The 18,330-nt window shown below is 48.9% G+C and overlaps 1 protein-coding gene across 1 annotated transcript in view; it reads left to right on the top strand.

Moving 5' to 3' along the window:
* The window catches only part of PTGFRN (prostaglandin F2 receptor inhibitor), a 443,807-nt gene that overhangs the window by 384,794 nt on the left and 40,683 nt on the right, over positions 1 to 18,330 (top strand). Inside the window, exon 7 of the mRNA XM_078656608.1 lies at positions 12,827 to 12,934. Within this exon, the coding sequence (XP_078512734.1) occupies positions 12,827 to 12,934 (108 nt within the window). The remainder of the gene's footprint in view (positions 1 to 12,826; positions 12,935 to 18,330) is intronic.

Raw genomic sequence — 18,330 nt, 5'->3', positions numbered from 1 at the left:
GGTTACTTGTGGCAATGTTGTCATAGCAAGAGCCCCACCCGGCTTAAATGAAACTTTCAATAAATGTCACTCAAGACAGTTATACAATCGTATGTACTTAATCGAATCACTGAAAAATTAAAAATGTAATTTTTTTCCTTTAAAAAAAATTTTTTCGTGACATTTGTTGCCTGATTTACTTATTTTGATCTGTCATCTTGTGCTGCGTGTCTTGAAGCCAAGCCTTACCCCTGTCTTCCTCTCCCCATGTCTGACCTTGTCTCCCCCCCCCCCCCTTTGACAGAGGCCATTGCAAAGATATAATTCCTGATGAGAAGTGACCTTGTAACAATCAGTGGTATCTTTAGAAGTCATTTTGAGGGGGAGGGGGAGTGGCATACTATGGGCCTCCGATAACTCAGATGGAGACACCTAGGATGGACAATCATAAAGAATCTGCTTGTGTGAATATACATTATGGATAAGTATATTACCCATTGGGTAGTTAGGTCAGTGTTTCCATAGAATTACATTTTTGTGATGCTAATAACATTGGCACTGTTTCACAAATCTCCATGAAACTTTCCAAAAAAGTGCTCTTCTTTGCCTAGTTTGTGCGTGGAAAGTTTCGAGGTGATCCATCAATTGGGGGCCGAGAAAAAAGGGTGTCTTAAAAATGCAAAATTTGCATGCATTTTCTATAGACTTCTTTATGAAGCGCTACAGCAAAAAAACTCTGAACAGAATTACACCAGATTTGGCAGAAAGCTAGATCTTGGTCCGCGGATTGTGCTTTAATGTGATTTGGTGTAAATCCGTTCAGTAGTTTCTCAGAAATTAAGGGACAAAAATATTTGTATATTTGGACGGTTCTGTTTGAGGGACTCTGGGAAGAGTCCCACGGGACCCAGTTTTCACAGCAGACACTGTACATGATTAATAGTAATAGTATAGAGGATTGGTGCATGAAAAGCCTACGAAACACAATATCTTTGGGAATGCAAGATTAAGTAAAATGTGAAATGTAAACAGGAACAACCTCACCAGTCTGAGAGGGCAGAGATGGTTTTGCTGGCTTTGGCGGTCACCGGTGTGGGGGGGGGGGGGGCACAAGGGTGGTGGGGCTGGGGGGATGGCATTTAGAGACCAGTACAGAATGGGTACCAGCCCCCACTCCCCTCCCACCCTGTGACGACACTAGCAACAATTATAACAAACTTGCCAAATGAAGTGCACGCTGCATCTTTCCCCATCTACTCTGGCTGTGATACTCCTGTGTGTATAAAACTCATGGGTGTGCGGGTTTGTTGTGACACGTTTTGAACCGATCAGCTCCCAATCTGGGTACCTCACCGGTGTTGTGAGTTAAAGGCTTCCGCCTTGGGAGTGCTCTGTGGACCATCGTCGCCCCCTGCTGGCAGTTCTTTAAAGGAATTTGACATTGGGGGAGGAGCCATGTAGGTCTCATTGCTCTGCAGTCCCCTCGGCTCTCCAGGATTCGTTTCAGTTGGTCCAGTTAACTGACTAACCTATCCACCACTTAAAATGTACTTGCATGTTTCACTATACTAATTCAACACTAATCCTCTATGGGTCCCGGAGTAGCGTGCTACGCGCCGAAAAAGCGCCTCGACGCATCGTCGGGGGTAGTAAGCGCTTTATAAATGCAATTACAATACAATTACAATATCATTGGACACTGCCTTCCGTTGGCTCAGGTGGCCAGGCATATTGGCTATTTTACAGCCTTTCTGTTTTTTCTCAGTCTACATTTGAAGGGTGGGCAATAACAGGCCTTTTTTTTGTTGATGAAGGGGTGCCCCGTTGCCCATCCAGAGCATCCAGACACATTTTTTGGGGCTGTGTGGCAGACCCTAAGGCGCCGGCAACCGCGGCCAGCATTGTAATTTTTTGCAAATTATAAAGTGGTGTACCCCGTTACCCACCTGGGGCACTCCTCAATTAATCCCAGCATTTTTTTGTATTTATGGGTTGCCCCAGTGCCTACCTGTGGCACCCCACAGGTTATCCTATGTTGGGGGCTGTGGGGTGAGATTCAGGGACCCTGAAACCCCACCTGCTCTCCAGCTTCCACCCTTCATGGGTGCAGCAGGAACCAGCAGCAGTCCTTTTTTGCTCCCGCAATGTGGGAGCAATTCAAAACATTTACCTCCCTAAGAGCGAGGGCAGGAAAATGCATTTTTTCTCATACCTGGTATGAGCAGCATTGTGCTCCCACCCGGTGGGAGAACATTGCATTTTTTCACCCGAGCCTGCGGGCAGGGAAGTAGATTGTGTCCCCGGCACGGCTTTAAGTGGGATGAAAAAACTGGGGGGTCTCTCAAGGGGGCGTGGCCAATGTAATAAAGGGCATGGCTTTAAAACACATAAGCTAAAAGTTTGTGCTTAGCACAGTGAGCCACCCGCCTGGTATGTTGTGGTATCTGTCATTGCACCCAGATATATGGTACAACAAGTAACATCATACAGCAAGTCAGGACTATTGGCTTTGTCAATGGTTGTTAGTTGCAGAAGATAAATAAGCAGCAACTGTGGCTTGTATATTAAATTTAAAAAACTTCCACATACAGCCCTGGCGACATTACGACAATGCTGCTGCTCCTTAGCTCCAAAAAGAGAAGAGAAATCCAGAGAGAAAATCACTCTCTTTAAAGGATTCTATAACGCTGGAAAAAAACTGACCTCCTGTGCCAGGGCACAAAACAGAGCCCGATAGAGACCCGTTTCGAGGCCTCCTTAAAAAACTGCCGGCGCTCAGACCCGGTGAGACCCGGCCCACTTAAAGCCCTGGTCCCCGGGATGGGTTCCCCGGGGCCATTGTATATCTCAGGGAGGGGGGGTTATGTGGCCCCCTTTATTTAAAATACGGGCCAGGGAATGGGGTCCCTGGTGCCTCTCCAGGCTAATGGAAGGGGTTGCATACCCCCTCCCCTTTTTTTAAAATAAATTATCGGGCTCCGGGATGGGATCCCCTGGGTCTCTTGGAGACTTAGAAAGAATGTTGTGTGCACCCCCTCCCCCCTGAACCAGGGTTCTCCAAAGTCCATCCTGGAGGGCTGTATCCATGCTAGATTTTTATCATATGCCCATTTAGATAAATCTAGTTATTTTAACAATCTGACATGAATCCGGCCCAATAGGGCCGACTTTGGAGAACCCGGCCCTAAATCATATGCTGCGCCTCCTCCAACAGCCTGTCCCACCCATGGGAGGGAGGGGTGTTTAATAGTAATGGGTAGGAGGAGCCTGGCTTAAAAAAAAATAATAATTTTATCGCGGATCCTCCGCGAATTTGCTGCATATATATATATATATATATATATATATATATATATATATATATATATATATATATATATATATATATATATATATATATATATATATATATATATAATTTTGGCCTACTTTGACCCCACCATCAGGCCTAGGGGGTCCGGGTAACCCCATCCTACTCCCTTATGTTTTGTTGGCATTTTTCTTGGAACTCAGGATTGAGTCCTGAGTCCTAAGATGGCTGCCACCACTGCATAGTTGATGTGGTGGCGGCCCATCACATCTCAGGATGAGCTCTGTCAGCTCGGCAGGTCTTCCGCAGTGTGATATATATCATTTTTTTAACCGTACTTTTCCGAAACTACTGAATGGATTTGCACCAAAACACAAAAATCACTCTATCTGGCCCAGGGTCTAGCTTTCTGCAAGTTGTGTATAAATCCGTTAGGCAGTGTGGGCTGTAGCTGTGTCCAATGTTCCTTTGGAAAAATCAATGAGGAAAATAGGTTTTGGATCCACCTCTTTTTCTCTGCCCCCGCTTGACAGATCACCCTGAAACCTTCCATGTGCCCCTAGCTAGAATGTGGTAGTGAATTTATCTGCCCGGACATTAACCACACAAGAGGAATCCTTATTAAATCTGGGCTTGAAATTCGTCCCATGCAAACGCACCGATTATACAAAACTGAAAATAGAAATTTTGGAGTTTTGTAGGAAACTCAGGCTTAAAGCCTTCTTTTTCAACCGACCATTTGCTCAAAATATGGAAGTAACAGGATTGAGGAACAAGTCCACTTTTGTTCCTCATCAAAACATTCCTAAGCAAATAATAGCTTTTGAGCAAATAATGCTTTCCTCCATTAATAAAATGGAAAAATCCAAAAGATATGTGCCTTCCAATATCAGTAAGGGCGAATTGCAAGCACTACAAAGCCTTAAAGAAGATCCCATCCTGGTCATAAAACAGGCCGATAAGGGTGGTGCGGTCGTCGTTTGGCCTCGTGAAAAATATGTCACTGAAGGATTAAAACAGGTCAACAACACCATGTGGTATCGTCCCTTAAATGAGGACCCCACAAAACAGATTCAGGGTTTGATCTCCGATGTTCTAACGCAAGGGAAAGATGCGGGTTTTTTGGGTAGCAAAGAGTTTGAATTTTTGAATAAAAAATTCCCCCGTACACCGGTTTTGTATCTACTCCCCAAAATCCACAAAAACCTAGCCGAGCCACCAGGGCGCCCGATTGTTTCGGGCGTTGATTCCTGCTTAGAGCCACTATCTAAGTATGTGGATTTCTTTTTAAAGCCCTTTTTGACGGAGGTAAAATCGTATCTCAGGGATACGACTGATTTTTTAACTAAGGTGGAGGGTATCGAGTTTGATTCATCTAAACAAATTATGGCAACTATGGACGTTACGTCGTTGTATACTCAAATCCCTCAGGAAGAGGCACTGGAGGTCATCGAATTAGTTTTGGACAGAAGAGAAAGGCCCCACAGGGTGCCTACTGCATTTATCCTTAGACTTGCAGCTATTGCTCTACAGAAGAATTTCTTCACATTCAATGGCCAGTTTTATATGCAAATCAAGGGCACTGCCATGGGGTGTCCTTATGCCCCAGAAATGGCAGTGCTCTACATGGCACAATATGAGACTCTGTTCGTAGACAATAACAACCCTTACAAGGAGAATATCCTTCAATGGTGGCGATACATTGATGATATCTGGCTCTTGTGGCAGGGGAGCCAGATCGAACTTCTAGAGTTCCACGAATGGATCAACAACAGACACCCGGATATTAAATTCTCCATCGAAACAAGCACCACAAAAATGACGTTTTTGGACGTCGAGGTAACCTGTGAGGAGGGTAAACTTAAAACATCACTGTTTAAAAAAGCGACTGATAAGAATACCATCCTCCACCACAAAAGCTACCATCCAAGAAGTCTGAAGGCCAATTTGCCCTACGGGAAAATGTTACGCATCCGAAGGAATTGCTCGGAGCTTGCCGATTATGATCACCATGCACAGACATTTTGTAACGAAATGATCCATAGAGGCTACCCTAGGAAGCTCCTTAGGAATTCATTTAAGAGGGCACGCTGTACTCCACGTGAAACCCTATTACAAACCAATGAGAAAAAGGAATTGGACAGATTGGTATGCGTGACCACCTTTGGGCCGGATACCCATAAGTTGAGGCAGGCAGTCCTCAAGAACTGGCACCTGCTGGAGGACCTAGAATGCCCCTTCCAACGCCCAATTTTCGCATACAGAAAGAACCGCAGTTTGGGTCAACACATTGTGCGAGCAGATCTCCCTAAGCCCCTACCCAAACATGATCTCCGAGCCCTATGGGATATGAAACCGATAGAGGGACACCATAGGTGCGGGAACTGTGTCTCGTGCAGTAGCACCATTGAGGGTAGCGAGTTCGAGCATCAAGGAACCAAATGGAAACATCTGGGGTTTTCAAATTGTAAAACCGAAAATGTTATTTACGCTCTCATCTGCCCCTGCCCCAGGTTATATATAGGGAAGACAAACCAGCAGGTGAACCTCCGAATAGGACAGCACAGATCAAGAATCAAAAAAAGAATACTAACAGCCCCAGTGGTAGAGCATTTCATCGAAATGTCCCACAATGAAAATGATTTCAAGTGGACTGTTCTACACACCATGAGCCATGTGCAGCGCCCTGCGGACATTGACAAAATGCTACTTACAAAAGAAGCATATCTAATTTTGAAATTTAATTGTATCATGACTGGCCTTAACAACATGTCTGAACTGTCAAGAATCTGAGACTTCGTGCCATACTGCCGTGTTGTCACTATTTTGCTCCCTTCATGAATAATATATGAGGAAATTATGTACCCTGTAGCCTCTTACAAACTAAATTCGCCTATCAATGTTTGCCATAAAATCAACTTCTGATTGGCCCTAGTACACCAAAACAAAATGGGCTTTGTACTTCAAATCCCAGAATGCACCTTGGTCCTAGGAGTGTCCGCCCATTGTTTCCATGCGGTGTCCCTTTAAGTATGTAGAAATGGCCGCCGCCACTTCTAGCTATCAGTGAGCGAGCGAGAAGCATCGTTTCCAAGCCGTGCAAAGAAAAGATTGTAGAGGTGAGCGTAACTAATAGTCATGTCTATCTGCCAAGAGACCCACATTGGTTGTGCCTTCCGCAGACTAATCATCCGTGCGTCTTTTCAGATCACGACGGTACGTGACTGCAAAGCGCCGAGCGGAATCAAGTCACTGTGTTCCCCGACAGCCCCGGCTGGGGCCGCTGACTGGGGGCGCGGGGTGCCGCCAACAGCAACAAGCAAAGGTACATTTTATTCCGGCGCACCAAAATTCATGAAGTGTGCCATAACGCTACGTGTAGCTTTGTCAAAAAACTAAAAGCGCATATTTATTCAGTTCATTGCTCTTACAGGCACAGGGTAGAAATTCCTGCCGCCTTCCAGCAGAAGAGCGTGAAAGGTATGATAACATGATAAAATATTTTGTTTCTAAGAAAAGATACTTTTACGCAATCACGGAAGTATTCCTCTCATGACAAATGGGTACATATTTCCCATACAGGATTCTAAGAAAAGATAATCCTCCGCCCCCCAGACCCCCTTTTTGGCTACAAATTCGATCCACTAAAGGTATGAAAAAAAAATTTTTGTACATTTTTTTTAATATTATCCCCGTGTTGTAAAAATAATGCAGGATGATATTCTACACCCAAGAGACCACATGTTAAATAAAGGCAACACCTCTTTTCACAGGTTGGTGCTGTCACTGAAGTTATCTTGGTTGTGTCCTGAATAAAGGATTTGGTCCAATAATAGAAACCCATACAGGCCAACCAAATACTAACATTCAGGTACTTTTAATTCCATTCAAACGGTTCTTCTTTTTCAGAAGAGGCCATTTGGTTGTATTAAAACACGTTTTTTTACATTCCAACAGAAAAATTACAAGAGCCCTGATGATAGTTTGGAAACTCCATGCCCAAACTTGAAACGCGTCGGCAATCCAGCAAGAGTTAATTTTATACATTGAATGTGTATTAAGAATCATATCTGCCTCACGCTTTTTCTCTTGTATTGAATTGGCTCTTTCCATGTATTTTTGATTTGTCTGTATTTTTGATTTGTCTGGTAATCCAACGAGAGTTAATTATATACATTGAATGTGTATTAGCATTGTATTATTTGTGGGATGTTACATTTGAAATTTTCTTTTCACAGAGTGTGTTAGTGGTATTGTGTTAATGTAGTTTAGTGTTAATTGTAAATAATTGTGTATGTTGTATTCTTCATCTGCCATACAAAATATTTTTTGAAATAATCAGTTGAAAAAAAAGGTATAAATAAAGATACCGGACCAAATTTAACGTTTATGTTTATTTGGTCCCCAAAAAATACTCAAGTGATTGAGCGAGGGGGCACAATTTGTTGGTTTGCAGTATATAGGTCCAGCCCTCCCTCAGCCCCGCTAAGGACCTTTCTCCTTTTTGTTTCCTAGCTAAAAAGTAGCACTTTTTTTGAAAGTTTTGTGGGGATTAGTGAAACTGCACCAAAATTATCAACACAAAAATGGTATTTCCTTTGGAGACACAAACTAACTATAACTACCCAGTGGTCACTGCCACTGGGTCATCCATCCAGACACACAAACACATTTGAATATTTTAAGGAGACTGTGAATTAAACATTACTATGGTCTGCGGGTGGATTAGTGGTCTTCGGAGTGTCTGTTGTTTCCATTCCCCATGCCACTCTTCTACAGCCTCCCAGTTAGACACACTATTTCTTCCCAAATCTTTTGCAAACATTACATTTCAAACCCCTCACACAATATTACCCACTCACCTGTACGCACTGTGTCTTCTTTAACTTTTGCCTTGTCATATTTCCACATCTGTGTACCTCCTTCACACACTTTTGCACAGAATCACAATAACATTTGGTACACCTGACCATTGCTCTGTGTGCTCTGCAGAGAGGCCAATGATTGGATGGACTTGTATTCCGAACCCTTTTCAGACCCACTGACACGCACTGCATTCAGCCTGAGCTCCGGAGCTCTGTCGTTGCTCGTAATAAACACCCCCTCAGCCTGAACATAAGTAGATACCTAGAGCCGACTGTCGCAGTACGCGCTGTACATGAATAATATGTTGTGTCAAAAACCTACAGTAGCTCTACATCCTTAAAAATGCAAATACTCGTGGGGAATGCAAGAGTAAGTAAAATGTGAACGGGAACAACCTCGCTGTTCCCAGTCTGAGAGGGCAGTGATGGTTTTGCTGGCTTTGGCTGTCACGGGGCGTGGGCACAAGCGCAGGGGTACAGGGAGACGTGGGGGCTGAGGAGATTTACAGATGGGGCACCGGCCCCACCAGCCCCCACTCCCCTCCCCCCCCCCCCCCCCCAGCAATACCACTAGCAACAATTATAGCAATCTTGTAAAATGAAATGAAAACTGCATCTTTCCCCCTATACTCTGTATGGTTCTGTGATGTGCACATGTGTACAAAACCCGGAAGTGGGTGTGGAGTTTCATTGTGACAGGTTTTGAACCACTCCGCTCCCAATCTGGGAACATCACCTGTGTTGTGAGTTATGGACTTCCGCCTTGGGAGTGCTCCTTGGACCATCATCGCACCCTGCTGGTCGTCCTTTGAAAGGTACTTGACGTGGAGGATGATGGGAGTTTGAGGAGGCGTGTGTGCCTTATTGCTCTGCAGTCCCCTCGGCTCTCCAGGGTTCGTTTAAGTTGGTCCAGAGTGATCTCATATTGTTATGGACACACAGGGTGATGTCCAAGGCTTGAGGGAAGGGTTGTGAGCAGGTGTCCCTCTTTTCCAAGAAAGTATTATTGTTAAAGGATAATTCCTTCTTCAAATAACACTCATTAATCCAGGCTGATTTGAGTGAAAGTAGTTATTATTATTCACCACATTATTGTATTCATTTCACTCGTTTTTGGTTTTTCGTAAAGCGAATTTTTAGGGAAAGTGAACAGCCGACACGTGTTTCGCCCTATGTGGCTGGTAAAGCCAGGGCTTTCTCAAGGCTAGTTTACACATTCTAACATCATAGTATCAGCGATGAGTCCGTACATTTTCAAATTAGTAATGGAACATTGTGATTCAAGTCCACTTTTTGGTGATCATGAGAAAGAAAGTCTCTTGTCAGGTCCTAGGATAATTCCTGTCCAAGGCTTACATTAAGATATCATTGGGCACTGCCTTCCGTTGGCTCTAGTGGCCAGGTATGTTGGCTGCTTCACAGTCTTAGTTTTTCTCATTCCATATTTGAGGGGTGACAATGTGAGGCTCTCCTGACAGAACATCTACTGCATGCTTTTGCTTATTTTCCTCTTCTCGCCAAGGTCCTGGCTGAGATCTGGAATGGTGGGTGCCATGGTGGTGTCTCTTTCTGCATGAGGTTGCCTACTCCTGAAACCTCTCTCTCTCCCTTTGGTGTTCTCTTGCCAAAGACTGTGTCTGGTGGAGTGGACTTTGAGTGCCTACACGTCTGTCGAAAAGATCTGTCCAGGATTGGTTGCAAGGCATGGTCCAGCCCTCCAGGAGGACTTCCTCACACAAGGGTCGCTGCCACCATTGGCGCCACCGAGGTCGTGGAGTGCAGCCGGGGATTGTTCTCTCTTGCAAGGAGGCTTTGATCTAGGCCAATATATTTTCTTGAGGGTAGGGAATTGTGTGACCAGGGCTTTTAGGGGATCCTGGCGTGCCTTGTTTCTACTGAGTTTGCACGCTGCCTCATTCCGGGGTGCCCCTGCTCAGGCCTTTGTCTCTGGTTTGCTGCTGGCACGCCTTCAGTCCATTTACGCCCTTTTCAGAGGCCTCACTCACTATAGTTTGTTTGTCCATTTATGGGTGACCATTACTCATGATAGACACTGAGGTGGGTTGGGAGTAGGAATCTTGGAGACCAGGGCACTGTAATTGAGAGTCCGGTGCTTGTAAAGAATAGACTCTTGTTTGTTACTAAGACCGTTTCAGGTACTAGGACATCGCCCCACCTTGCACATGCCGTTGATAATGTTCGCTGAAGAGGTAACATATGTACACTGGATGTTGCCCGTGCTCCATCTGGCACCGTGCAGACATCTGTTGCTTTGATGTCTATGTGTTTAAGGATGTAGAGGGTCTTAAGTCTGCTCCAGGGTTTTGTCAGCCTTTTTGTGAGTGTAATGTTGCTTTCAGGAAATTCCTTTCAGGAGTGGTGGATACCAATGTCTGGTTTCTTTCATTTGGTGGCTCGGGTGTCTTTTTGGGGCAGTGGAGTGGCTTTCTGTGAGGTGGGCTTACCTCAGGATTGAGGACTGGGGTGCGGAACATAGTGAGGCATTAAACAAATAACAGTAGTTACTTCTTTTCAAAGTCCTTCAGGCTCGCAACCTCTCGCTATCCAAGATGGAGACCAAAGAGCACAAGAAGTCCACACATCAACCTCCTGGCGCTTGTAGGTGCTTCCCTTGACGGTGTGGTGACTCCCTAAAATGGACGGGGCAGGTGAAGGGCGTCCAGGCTCATGCACCCTTCAAAAAGCAGAGCCAAAGTGCGCCCCAGACATATAAGTGATTCCGCAGTGTTAACGTGCCTAGCTGACGGCGCGCTCTACGGAGGTGTCAGAAGCCTCTTAAATATGTTTTTTGATGTGAAAGGCGGGATTAGAAATCAAATATCCTCGGCATTGACCTACATACGGTTCCCGCTCTCATGGCTGAGATTATTCTTCCTCAGCAGCGTTCTCAAGAGGGGGAGAGAGAAGCACTCTGAACATCAAACTGCGAACGACTCGGCTCCTTATTCCTCCTTCGGCCTGCTTTATGAACTTTGTCTTCACAGCATCGCCGCCAGTCCTTGAAACTGCAGACCGCCACAGAATGGCCGCGCGTGTCCTCTTTGAGGAAAGGATGTGGTAGTTTTAATCAGTGCCTGTCCCCCAGGAGATGTCCTCCCACCACAAATTACTTGAAAGTGAAAGATGGTAAGAATAGAATACTTCTGTCGGTCTGTGTCACAAAAGGACTGTGTGGACAGTGGATACTGCATTGTGTCATAGCCTGCCAATCACCTCACTAACAGTCGGTCGATTCTCTTATCCTCTGTAACTGACTGCGCGGATGCTACATTGTGTCATACTTTGTCCATGACCTCACACAGACCTTTCTCTAGGTCTCTAATTGCAGGGACAGAGGATAATGCTACATTGTTGGACTCTGCCGACGACCTCACAAACTGTCCTATCTCTAGGTCTCTGTAACTAACTTCAAGGACAAAAATGCTACAATCTGTCATACTCCGCCAATGACCTCACTAACGGTCCTTTCCCTGTATCCGACTGTGCGGACAGAGGATGGTCCATTGGGTCATACTCTGCCTACGATCTCACGAACTGTCCTTTTTCTGTAACTGACTGCGCAAATATAGGATGCTACATTGTCATACTCTGCCAATGACCTCACTAACAGTCCTTTCCCTGTATCTGACTATGCGGACTGAGGATGCTACATTGTGTCAGACTCCACCTACGACCTCACTAACTGCCCTTTTTGTAGGTCTTTGTAACTGACTGCGCGGATAGAGGATGCTACATTGTGTCAGACTCCGCCTACGACCTCACTAACGGTCCTTTCTCTAGGTCTCTGTAACTGGCTGTGCTGATAGAGGATGCTACATTGTCAGACTCCACCTACGACCTCACTAACGGTCCTTTTTGTCGGTCTCTGTAACTGACTGTGCGAATAGAGGATGCTACGTTCTGTCATACTCTGTCTACGACCTCACTAACGGCCCTTTATCTAGGTCTCTGTGACTGACTGCGCGGATAGAGGATGCTACATTGAGTCAGACTCCACCTACGACCTCACTAACGGTCCTTTCTATAGGTCTCTGTAACTGACTGTGCTGATAGAGGATTCTTTGTTGCGTCATACTCTGTCTACAACCTCACTAACCGTCCTTTCTGTAGGTCTCTGTATCTGATTGCGCAGATAGAGGATGCTACATTGTGTCAGACTCCACCTACGACCTCACTAACGGTCCTTTCTATACGTCTCTGTAACTGACTGCGTGGATAGAGGATGCCACGTTGCGTCAGACTCCACCTACGACCTCACTAACGGTCCGTTCTATAGGTCTCTGTAACTTATGTTAAACCTGATTGCTCCGCCCTCCAGGTGCGCACGTATTTGTGTCGCTCTAGCAATAGAGTGGATTAATTTAGATATTGATGCTGTAGTAGCAGAAACCTCCTAGTGTTGCGTGCTGGGGACACACACACTACACTGTGAGTCCTGTGTTACCAGATTGTATGTAGTAAGTTTGACCAAGAGTGTTACTGTGCGTTAACTGTGTGCTTTCATGGCAGTGTGTGAGAACTGAGCAACTATTGTCTGCACTGATAAACCCGATTACCGTATTAGCCTCGTGCTGTTTTGTCGTTTTTAGAAAATACCAATAACTTTTCCAAAATGGCTTCATTCTCACCCCTCTTCCTCCTGTCTCACCAGGTCCAGTGTTCAACGTCTCAGTGCATTCGGACAGTCCGTCTGTGTACCAGGGCGAGAGAGTGGAGCTGCACTGCGTCATCAGCATCCAGGGGCCGGCGCTGGAGCCAGGTACTGTCCTCTAACGCGCACCCGCAATGCCACCTGACCAGGGTACAGGTACTGTCCTCTTCCACGCACCCGCCTTGACACCTGGCCTGGGTACAGGTGCTGTCCTGTTTCACACACCTGCCATGCCACCTGGCCTGGGTACAGCTACTGTCCTGTTCCATGCACCCACCTTGCCACCTGACCTGGGTACAGGTGCTGTCCTGTTCCACACACCCGCCTCGACACCTGGCCTGAGTACAGATACTGTTCTGTTTCATGCACCAGCCATGTCACCTAGCTGGTTGCCACTTAGCCTGGGTCCACTTACTGGCCTGTTGCACACACCCACCTCACCCCTGGCCCCAAATGCTGTCCTCTTCCACCCGCCTCTCCACCTGGCCTGGGTACAGGTACTGTCCTGCTCCACGCAACCGTTTCACCACCTGGCCACAGGTACTGTTCTGTTCCATGCACCCCCCATGTCTCCTGGCTGGTCGCCACCTGGCCAGGTTACAGGTACTGTCCTGTTGCACACACCCACCTGGCCAGGGTACAGGTACTTCCCTGATGCACGCACCCACCTGGCCTGGGTACAGGTACTGCCCTGATGCACGCGCCCGCCATGCCACCTGGCAGGTCGCCACCTGGCCTGGGCACAGGTTATTTCCAGTGCCTCACACCCACCTCTCCACCTCGGCTGTGTCTGTCCCTTACTGCCATAAAGAGCCTGGGCACCGAGGGTACAATGTCCACAGGTCCGATGCAACGGAAGCATTGCCCTCTACACTGCTGTGCACACTATGAAAGCACCGCTAGTCTCGGCTGCTCACTCTCCGCACCCCTTCTGTGATCCTCCGCACCTGCTGAGAACTGAACCATAGGGAAGGATGAATGGAATTGTGTCAATGGGGAACCAGATTATGCGGCAGGGTTGACTAAACTGTGTGGAAGAACGGGCATATGACATGGCATTTCGAAACATGAGGGTACTCGGGTGGGTAAGGCACCTGGCACAGCAGTTACGACATGGTCTTTTTTTTTAGGTGTGCATGCGTTGTTAGGTTATATGTTTTTGTATAGCGTAACATTTTCAAATCACTGGCCTCGTGGCACCTCCCGGAGAAGAGGTAGGTCTGTCTATCTGTCAGTTTCTCTGTGGAAGCTCTCGTGGAGGTAGGTCGTTGGCCTCTCTATGGTCTGAGACGGGTGTGGCTGATGTTGGTGAACGGTGAACATTATTAGTGGTGTGTTGGGGCCACTTGTGCGGTAGTGTGACGTTGTCTTTATGGGATGCAGTAGTGTATGGGGAGAGGTTTAGTGATGGAGGTGTTGTGCATAGTGTTTATTGTAGTGTGGTGTCGTTTCCCAGGCAGTGTGGTGTGTACAGTGATGGGCACTGCGGAGAGTTGTTGAGGTGTGGTCTGTTGTGGTGCGGCGGGATGTCTAGTCTAGGGCGGTGGTGAGTGGTACCTGGTGTGATATGATGAGGTGTGGAGGTGGTTCCTGTCATCTGATGTAAAATGAAGTTGTGATGTGGTGTCGCTGGGGGGTGGTCAGCTGCAGGTCTGTGTTTGGTAACATCTGCTGTAGTTTTGTGTGTTAAGTTGTGTGTTGAAGTGAGGTCAAAGGGGAGGCTGGTGAACAAGAGAGGAGCCAAAGAAAAAGGAGGGGACATGGAGGGAGAAAGTGTGATGTGTTGGGTGGTGAGATGTGACAGCAAGTGTGGAAAAGGTGAGGACAGGGCACAAGGAAGGGAGATGAGAGAAAGGAAAGAAAAAATAGGGTAATACATGAGAATGAAGGACAAAGTGAAGAATGGAGGAAGGTTTCGAATGGAGTGCATGAGGAAATAAGAATGGACAGAACAGGGGCCAAAGATAGGGTACAGAGAGGGATGGAACGAAGTGGTGAGAAGAGAAAAGAGTACATAGGGAAGTAAAAAGGAGGGAAGGGAGAGATGAGGGTTGCAAAAGATGTGTGAGGAGTGGAGAAGAAGAACACCGAAGAACGAGAGAGCAGTAAAAAGGATGAGGTGACCGGAAGCAGAGAAAGGGACAAAGTGAGGGTGTGCTGTGTGCAAAGGAGCGAGGGGGAAGCGGGAAAGAGTGGAATGTGCGGGAGGTGAGCTTCGGGCCCATGATATGGGAGATGCAAGGGAGTTTACACTGTAGTGAGATGGGCGGTGGCGTGTTTGTGACCGGTTGTGATGTGCGCATTCGTGGGGGAATGATTTAGTTGACTTGCTAAGTTGTCGCAGAGTGTGGTGGGGCGTGTGATAGCGGGGAGGGTTTCCGTTTATGACGTGGTGGGATGGAGTGTGGTCTGTGGTGTTGGAGTGACCTGGCACTGTGTGGTGGGACTCGGAGAGCTGTGCTGCAGTGATGGTGCGCGCTTGCTGTGGTGGGATGAAGTGTGGTCTGTGGTGTTGGAGTGACCTGGCACTGTGTGGTGGGACTCGGAGAGCTGTCCTGCAGTGCTGGTGTGCGCTTGCTGTGGTGGGATGAAGTGTGGTCTGTGGTGTTGGTGTGACCTGGCACTGTGTGGTGGGACTCGGAGAGCTGTGCTGCAGTGATGGTGCGCGCTTGCTGTGGTGGGATGGAGTGTGGTCTGTGGTGTTGGTGTGACCTGGCACTGTGTGGTGGGACTCGGAGAGCTGTGCTGCAGTGATGGTGTGCGCTTGCTGTGGTGGGATGGAGTGTGGTCTGTGGTGTTGGTGTGACCTGGCACTGTGTGGTGGGACTCGGAGAGCTGCGCTGCAGTGATGGTGCGCGCTTGCTGTGGTGGGATGGAGTGTGGTCTGTGGTGTTGGAGTGACCTGGCACTGTGTGGTGGGCCTTGTAGAGCTGCACTGCAGTGATGGTGCGCGCTTGCTGTGGTGGGATGAAGTGTGGTCTGTGGTGTTGGAGTGACCTGGCACTGTGTGGTGGGGCTCGGAGAGCTGCGCTGCAGTGATGGTGTGCGCTTGCTGTGGTGGGATGGAGTGTGGTCTGTGGTGTTGGAGTGACCTGGCACTGTGTGGTGGGACTCGGAGAGCTGTGCTGCAGTGATGGTGTGCGCTTGCTGTGGTGGGATGGAGTGTGGTCTGTGGTGTTGGAGTGACCTGGCACTGTGTGGTGGGGCTCGGAGAGCTGCCCTGCAGTGATGGTGCGCGCTTGCTGTGGTGGGATGAAGTGTGGTCTGTGGTGTTGGAGTGACCTGGCACTGTGTGGTGGGACTCGGAGAGCTGTGCTGCAGTGATGGTGTGCGCTTGCTGTGGTGGGATGGAGTGTGGTCTGTGGTGTTGGAGTGACCTGGCACTGTGTGGTGGGACTCGGAGAGCTGTGCTGCAGTGATGGTGTGCGCTTGCTGTGGTGGGATGGAGTGTGGTCTGTGGTGTTGGTGTGACCTGGCACTGTGTGGTGGGACTCGGAGAGCTGTGCTGCAGTGATGGTGTGCGCTTGCTGTGGTGGGATGGAGTGTGGTCTGTGGTGTTGGTGTGACCTGGCACTGTGTGGTGGGACTCGGAGAGCTGTGCTGCAGTGATGGTGTGCGCTTGCTGTGGTGGGATGGAGTGTGGTCTGTGGTGTTGGAGTGACCTGGCACTGTGTGGTGGGCCTTGTAGAGCTGCGCTGCAGTGATGGTGTGCGCTTGCTGTGGTGGGATGGAGTGTGGTCTGTGGTGTTGGAGTGACCTGGCACTGTGTGGTGGGACTCGGAGAGCTGTGCTGCAGTGATGGTGTGCGCTTGCTGTGGTGGGATGGAGTGTGGTCTGTGGTGTTGGAGTGACCTGGCACTGTGTGGTGGGACTCGGAGAGCTGTGCTGCAGTGATGGTGTGCGCTTGCTGTGGTGGGATGGAGTGTGGTCTGTGGTGTTGGTGTGACCTGGCACTGTGTGGTGGGACTCGGAGAGCTGTGCTGCAGTGATGGTGCGCGCTTGCTGTGGTGGGATGGAGTGTGGTCTGTGGTGTTGGAGTGACCTGGCACTGTGTGGTGGGACTCGGAGAGCTGTGCTGCAGTGATGGTGTGCGCTTGCTGTGGTGGGATGGAGTGTGGTCTGTGGTGTTGGAGTGACCTGGCACTGTGTGGTGGGACTCGGAGAGCTGTGCTGCAGTGATGGTGTGCGCTTGCTGTGGTGGGATGAAGTGTGGTCTGTGGTGTTGGAGTGACCTGGCACTGTGTGGTGGGACTCGGAGAGCTGTCCTGCAGTGATGGTGTGCGCTTGCTGTGGTGGGATGGAGTGTGGTCTGTGGTGTTGGAGTGACCTGGCACTGTGTGGTGGGACTCGGAGAGCTGTGCTGCAGTGATGGTGTGCGCTTGCTGTGGTGGGATGAAGTGTGGTCTGTGGTGTTGGAGTGACCTGGCACTGTGTGGTGGGACTCGGAGAGCTGTCCTGCAGTGATGGTGTGCGCTTGCTGTGGTGGGATGAAGTGTGGTCTGTGGTGTTGGAGTGACCTGGCACTGTGTGGTGGGACTCGGAGAGCTGTGCTGCAGTGATGGTGTGCGCTTGCTGTGGTGGGATGGAGTGTGGTCTGTGGTGTTGGAGTGACCTGGCACTGTGTGGTGGGACTCGGAGAGCTGTGCTGCAGTGATGGTGTGCGCTTGCTGTGGTGGGATGGAGTGTGGTCTGTGGTGTTGGAGTGACCTGGCACTGTGTGGTGGGACTCGGAGAGCTGTGCTGCAGTGATGGTGTGCGCTTGCTGTGGTGGGATGAAGTGTGGTCTGTGGTGTTGGAGTGACCTGGCACTGTGTGGTGGGACTCGGAGAGCTGTGCTGCAGTGATGGTGCGCGCTTGCTGTGGTGGGATAAAGTGTGGTCTGTGGTGTTGGAGTGACCTGGCACTGTGTGGTGGGACTCGGAGAGCTGTGCTGCAGTGATGGTGTGCGCTTGCTGTGGTGGGATGAAGTGTGGTCTGTGGTGTTGGAGTGACCTGGCACTGTGTGGTGGGACTCGGAGAGCTGTCCTGCAGTGATGGTGTGCGCTTGCTGTGGTGGGATGAAGTGTGGTCTGTGGTGTTGGAGTGACCTGGCACTGTGTGGTGGGACTCGGAGAGCTGTGCTGCAGTGATGGTGTGCGCTTGCTGTGGTGGGATGGAGTGTGGTCTGTGGTGTTGGTGTGACCTGGCACTGTGTGGTGGGGCTCGGAGAGCTGCGCTGCAGTGATGGTGTGCGCTTGCTGTGGTGGGATGGAGTGTGGTCTGTGGTGTTGGAGTGACCTGGCACTGTGTGGTGGGACTCGGAGAGCTGTGCTGCAGTGATGGTGTGCGCTTGCTGTGGTGGGATGGAGTGTGGTCTGTGGTGTTGGTGTGACCTGGCACTGTGTGGTGGGGCTCGGAGAGCTGCGCTGCAGTGATGGTGTGCGCTTGCTGTGGTGGGATGGAGTGTGGTCTGTGGTGTTGGAGTGACCTGGCACTGTGTGGTGGGACTCGGAGAGCTGTGCTGC

The sequence above is a fragment of the Lissotriton helveticus genome, chromosome 8, assembly GCF_964261635.1.
Source record: "Lissotriton helveticus chromosome 8, aLisHel1.1, whole genome shotgun sequence".
Lineage (NCBI taxonomy): Eukaryota > Metazoa > Chordata > Amphibia > Caudata > Salamandridae > Lissotriton > Lissotriton helveticus.
Note: the sequence above shows the minus strand (reverse complement) of the source record. Positions and strands in the feature narration are given on the sequence as shown.